Source organism: Rutidosis leptorrhynchoides, chromosome 3, assembly GCF_046630445.1.
Source record: "Rutidosis leptorrhynchoides isolate AG116_Rl617_1_P2 chromosome 3, CSIRO_AGI_Rlap_v1, whole genome shotgun sequence".
NCBI lineage: Eukaryota > Viridiplantae > Streptophyta > Magnoliopsida > Asterales > Asteraceae > Rutidosis > Rutidosis leptorrhynchoides.
In genome coordinates this window covers 19,986,214-19,991,957 of record NC_092335.1, presented here as the reverse complement: position 1 = coordinate 19,991,957, position 5,744 = coordinate 19,986,214, and the positions used below count along the sequence as shown (strand labels likewise).

The 5,744-nt window shown below is 34.2% G+C and overlaps 1 protein-coding gene across 1 annotated transcript; it reads right to left on the bottom strand.

Moving 5' to 3' along the window:
- LOC139899735 (probable LRR receptor-like serine/threonine-protein kinase At3g47570) lies at positions 1 to 989 on the bottom strand. The gene is made up of 3 exons (XM_071882576.1): positions 743 to 989; positions 286 to 581; positions 1 to 168 (listed from the first exon to the last, which is right to left on the bottom strand). The coding sequence occupies exons 1-3, from the start codon at positions 987 to 989 to the stop codon at positions 1 to 3; spliced, it is 711 nt and encodes a 236-aa protein (XP_071738677.1).
- Between the last annotated feature and the right edge of the window lie 4,755 nt (positions 990 to 5,744).

The following is a 5,744-nucleotide window of genomic DNA, read 5'->3' as shown; positions in this document are numbered from 1 at the left end:
TTAACTATGAGCATATAAGAGTGCAAGAACTTCAGCTGGAGGTGCATAACCAATTATTCCTTTCAACCCAAATGAGCTATTTTGGTCTGAATTTGTTCCAAGAAATCGAACTAAACCAAAGTCTCCAACATGGGCCACCATATCATCATCCAAGAGAATGTTGCTAGGCTTCAAGTCATAGTGAACAATGGTTGTTACGCAACAATTATGACGATAATCAAGTGCAGATGCAACGTCGATGAGAATATTTATTCATTGAATAAGGTTTAGTCCCAGTGCATGTACACTTGAATGCAACCAATCGTGTAAGCTTTCATTGGGCATGAACTCATAAACCAAAGCTTTAAAATCATTGTCTTGAAAGTCAACACTAGAACACGAAGTAATTATCTTCAATAGATTCCTGTGTCGAGTACTACGCCATGCTTCACATTCTCTTGTAAAGTTTTTGTGAGCTCCTCGAATATGAAGATGCAAGATTTTCACTGCAACAAATCTATCATCATGTTCAAAAACTCCTTTATAAACAGAGCTGGTCCCACCCTTGCCAATCAAATTGGCTTCAGAGAAGCCATCCGTAGCTTTGAGAAGTTGATCGTAGGAAATTTTTGAAAATTGGTCATTTGTCCATGATTAAGACGGTTGGCCCTTTCTTTTCTTTTTAAACAAAACATACACAACACATGATACAACCAGAAGCGTTGAAGCAATCAATAAGATTATTACAAACATCATAAACCACCTTTACTTTTATTGTTCTCCTTGTTTTTGCATTTGGGTAACCTAACTTCTCGCGATCCACCACAAAGCTTCATATTCCCCACTACAGAGATGCCACTTGCATTGGCAAACACTCCTTTCACTGGTACTTCACCCCCAAAATCGTTAAATGAAAGGTTTAATGCGTATAATGGAAACTCTTCTAAGTATCGGGAAATTTGGCCCGAAAGATTATTATGAGAAAGATCAAATTCCACCAATCCCCTCATGGAACTTAATGATGGAGGTAACGTACCTTGAAATAAGTTGTGGTTGATGTCTAAGTATGAAAGGCTAGTGCAACCACTAAGACTACTAGGAATGTTACCCGATAGATTATTATGAGATAAATTCAAAAACATCAACATCTTGAGGTCTCCAACCTCTTATGGAATTGAACCGAATAGGTTGTTTTGAGAAAGTTCTAACGCTATGTAATGGTGTATCCTAGGGGATACACGCATAAAAGCATCGTTTTTGTACAAAATAATGGATCAAAAAGCATAAATAATAGCAATATTGGGCAGTTTTTAGCATTTGTCGTCCAGCGTTCAGCAGGCCGCCCAGTGTCATGCATAAGCCCTGCAGGCAGCTTATATGCTTAAGCCCTTTGATTAGGCGCGTGAGCGGAACGCAGCCACGTCAGCCTCGCCAAAGTCGGTTCCGGATATTTTGCATAACATAATTAATCAGCGTTTGACACGTGTATCCCGAGAATTTCGGAGATTCTGCGCCTATAAATAGACCCCATGGGTCACCACATCTGACATATGAACTTCAGTCAAAGAAAAGTACACTTTCTCTCTTACAAAGTTCTTTCTCACTCTAAAACATTAACCACTTAGTAACAGAACGCTACACTGATCAATTCCAGATTGATCCAAAGACTGATTGAGGCCACCCCATGGATCTCTCATCCGTGTTCCGGGTCTGCAGGGATTATATCTTGAGGGTAAACAACAGTCGACAACATATCGCTCAACGCTAGGCTATTATTGTACTGTACTGGTACCTTTCATCCTCTATACGGAAAATAGTACCAACATATGGTGCCATCCGTTTCGAAGAACAATAAGAATACCAAGAACGCAAAGGCAACTGACATGACTTCAACACGAGCAGCACTCGAAGCAATCACTGAAAACTTCATTGAAAATATACCAGTGGATCAATTAACCTTGGAAGAAGCTTCAATTGAAGAAGGAGATCAATTGAATACTGGTACAGCAGAAGAACATGTGAATGACACTGTACCGCGATTGAAGAAAACATTGTTGGAAAACTCCAGTGGAGGAATATGGAAAGCTAGTCGGGGAACACACAACGTTTCTTTTAAGAGAACAACTGATGTGAACACTAAGCATACGAGCAAGGGAAAGTCTATTTCTAAACAGCAATTGTTTAAACTATTTAATTAGCTAACTGAATACCTTGGTTAATGATCCTGAGCATGAATGCAATGATGAAGGTTTTGTAGAGAATGAGTGGGATTATGGGGAAGAAGAAGAGCAACCATTTATGTCTGAGGAAATGGCAGGAAAGTTGTTAGATGGAATTTTAACCAAAACGGCGCCATCAAAGTACAAACAGAAGTTAGTGCAGCCCGCCATCCGTGCAACGGCTGTAGACAACTTGTTTGCTTTAATCACAGGAGATGAGGCTATCAAATGTCACGACCCTACTTTTTCCGTTATCTTTTCCGTTAATTATTTAACGAACGTTAACTGTTATTTGTGCTACGTCATTTCTATGACCTATATTATTATTTTAATAATAATATATTAATTATTATGTGTTATGTGAATATTTGTATTCATATTTTAATTTATACGTTTCTACGAATCGCGGATTTCTATCCGGCGAATCTTTTCGGTTTTCAAACCAACGGTCGCCTTTTTGGGATATTTAAATCCTAATTATTTTAAATATGATATTTTAAGATCATATTATTATATAGAGTATTTATATTTATTTTTCGTCGCGCGTTTGTTATCTCTCCGGATTTTTAATCGCGTAAGTGCGTTTTCGCGTTTCGGGACTCATTCGGGCTTTCGGGCCATCAGGAAATAATCACTTAGCAACTTGGGCTAGTGGGGCCCACTCCACACACCCCCATTCGGCCAAAATTCCAAGGGGGAGGGAGTAATACTCCCCATTTTTCTTTTTTTGGCATTTTAATTTATCACTTCCCATTTAATCTAAACCTAATATTTGTTTTGCTCTCCTCTTCCTCCCTTCTCTTTTGGGCGATGACCAACACCACCACAAACATCATCATCATCAATCAAATCAAGACTTGGATCATCAATCAATTAACACCAACGCATTCCTCGTTCCGTTCTATACGCGATCATACCAATTGTTCCTCGATTAGGGTATAAACCCTAACCCTAGAACTTTCAATTTTTCATTAATTTTCTGTATTTTGATGATTTATTAGTAGTATGATGATTACTTGTTGTTGTAATGATGTTTGTATGCATAGAATTAGTCGTAAACATATGTTTTCGGTTTGATATAATTGGGACAGCAGCTTTTTCGTGTGTTTATGCTATTGTGACTGATATAAAAGTTAAAATAAAGTATCTAGATGAGTTCCTCTCATCAAGACATTAATTTTAGACTCCGGATTCATGTCGTTTCGATTCTCGGAGCCCTAGATATGATCAAAGTGGTATTTTGTTAAGATTGAAATGTGATTTTGGTATGAACCAGGTTTGGTCCGACTTTGTGACCATATTTGGTGACTTTAGGGTATGTTAGTGTGTTAGGACTGATGGTGGGGCGAACTTTCATGTTCGGGTCATCTCAATCCGAGCCACGAATCACCCGTTACGTCTAAAACACATTTTTGATTGAATTGAAGTTCCAAGTAGTGTAATGGCTGTACATCACAACTTGTGGGCTGTTCATGGTGTATTCTTGAGTGTACCAAAGTGTCGGGTGGTTTGATTAGGCGGAGATATATGTAAGGCTCGCCGAAAACCGACACCCGGGGCTCAGGATACGACCCGATGAACTTTTGATTTAAAACTTGTGACTAATTATTAAACTTATGATATAAATAATGGATTTCATTATCATTTAAATTACTTATGATAAAAAAGTAATTATTATTATTTAAAACTTATGATATATATTTATTATATCATTTAATTAATATTTATGATTTAATTAACTTTTTAATTAAATATATGATTAATAATACTTCATTATTAATGGAAAATACTTATGATAAGTATTAAACTTATATTATGAGATTTCTATAATAAGACTTATAATAAAGATTAATTAATTATTTAATTATTATAAGGCTTAATTATTATTTAATTATAATTTAATTATTAAATACTTATGATTTAATAATTATAATTAGAAACTTATGATATGATTAATAATTCATTATTAATTAATAATACTTATGATATGATTTAAAAATTATTATTAATTAATAATACTTACATTATGACTAATATTTAATTAATTAATTAAATACTTATGTTATATTAATTATCTCATTTAAACTTATATTAACTTTAATAATTTATTTTAATTTAATTAAACTTATGTTAGGACATAATTAGACATATTTAACTTTAATCAACGTTATAACTTATATTATTATTATAACTTACACTTTTAAAATTAACGTTGACTATGTTTGATCAAGGTTGACTTTTGAGTTGACTTTCGGTTGACTTTGACTTTCAGTTGACTTTTATTGACTTTCTAATTAAGGAAACTTTCCTAACTTATAAACTTTCCTAAAATAGCAACTTTCTAAATTTAGAAACTTTTCAAAAATAGAAACTTTCCAAAAATAGAAACTTTCCAAAAATGGAAACATGCTAAAAATAGAAACTTTCTAAAAATAGAAAGTGTGTGTCCGTAAGCTGTTCCGATCAAACCGATGCATATTGAGTATGGTTCTATGTCTACTTGCAACATGTACAATAGCTATCATACTAAGACTTGACCTAAGTTAGTTATTTATATCGACCTGCTTTATTTCTAGGTCGGCGTTGTGATCATTCCTGATCACTGTACTACATTTGCTGTTCGCTTAATTGTGTTGGTTACTTCATTACTATTAAGGTGAGTTATAGTCCCATTTTTCTATTTTAACTCTTTTAGGATGAGAATACATGCAATTTATTTTATAATTTGGACACAAGTGGAGGTTGGTTTAAATTATTCATTATGAGTTGAACAAAAATATCCCCTAGTCTGGTAACTGTAATCACTGGTTTCTACTAGTGAACGCGAATCCTACGGATAGATCTATCGGGTTTGACAACCCCATTTCGAGCTAGTCGCGCTAGCAATTTATAATCGGAATGTTTAGTACTTCGTATTTTGTTGTAGATACACTTGTTCGGTGTATATTATTTATTGTGTTTGGCAAGGGTAAATAAATGGTTAAGTGGTTACCCAGGTGGCTCACGGAAAATGGAATAATGTTTTTATATGTTTTCTAGCATATAATTTTGTGCTCCAAAAAGGAGTTTTTATGTTTTCAAACATAAATTTTTACGGTTTAAATTAAATATTGTTTGCAATATTAAACCTATAATTCACTCAATATTTTTGTTAACAGTTACTCGCATGTTTTATTCTCAGGTTCATGATTGATTGCTTCCGCTGTACTTAGAGAGTCTGCATATTTATGATGGCAGCTTTTGTTAAACAATAACTTGCATTCTATTTTGATACATTTAATAGTGGATGCTGTTGACTTTGTTTTGGTCAACTTTTGGTTAAGTAATAATATATGGTTTTTCTAAACTTACATATTTTGATAGGTTTCCTTTATAGGAAATTATTTTTAAATAAAGAATGCAAGGTTATTTATTAAATTCATATAGAGTTATGATCAAGCTATGGGACCAAGATAACGATGGACGTCAAGTGTACTTGACGGGTCGTTAGATCAAACCTCCAGCAATGGCAGAGTCAAATCAATGTTTTATCACTCGAATTGCAGA

What these genes read in the sequence shown, in the direction of transcription:
- LOC139899735 (XM_071882576.1), bottom strand. Translation starts at nt 989, where the DNA reads ATGAGGGGATTGGTGGAATTTGATCTTTCTCATAATAATCTTTCGGGC. An exon ending in GGAGAACAATAAAAGTAAAG is followed by an intron (nt 582 to 742) that starts GTGGTTTATGAT and finishes AACTTCTCAAAG; the next exon opens with CTACGGATGGCTTCTCTGAA. An exon ending in ACGATTGGTTGCATTCAAGT is followed by an intron (nt 169 to 285) that starts GTACATGCACTG and finishes TATGACTTGAAG; the next exon opens with CCTAGCAACATTCTCTTGGA.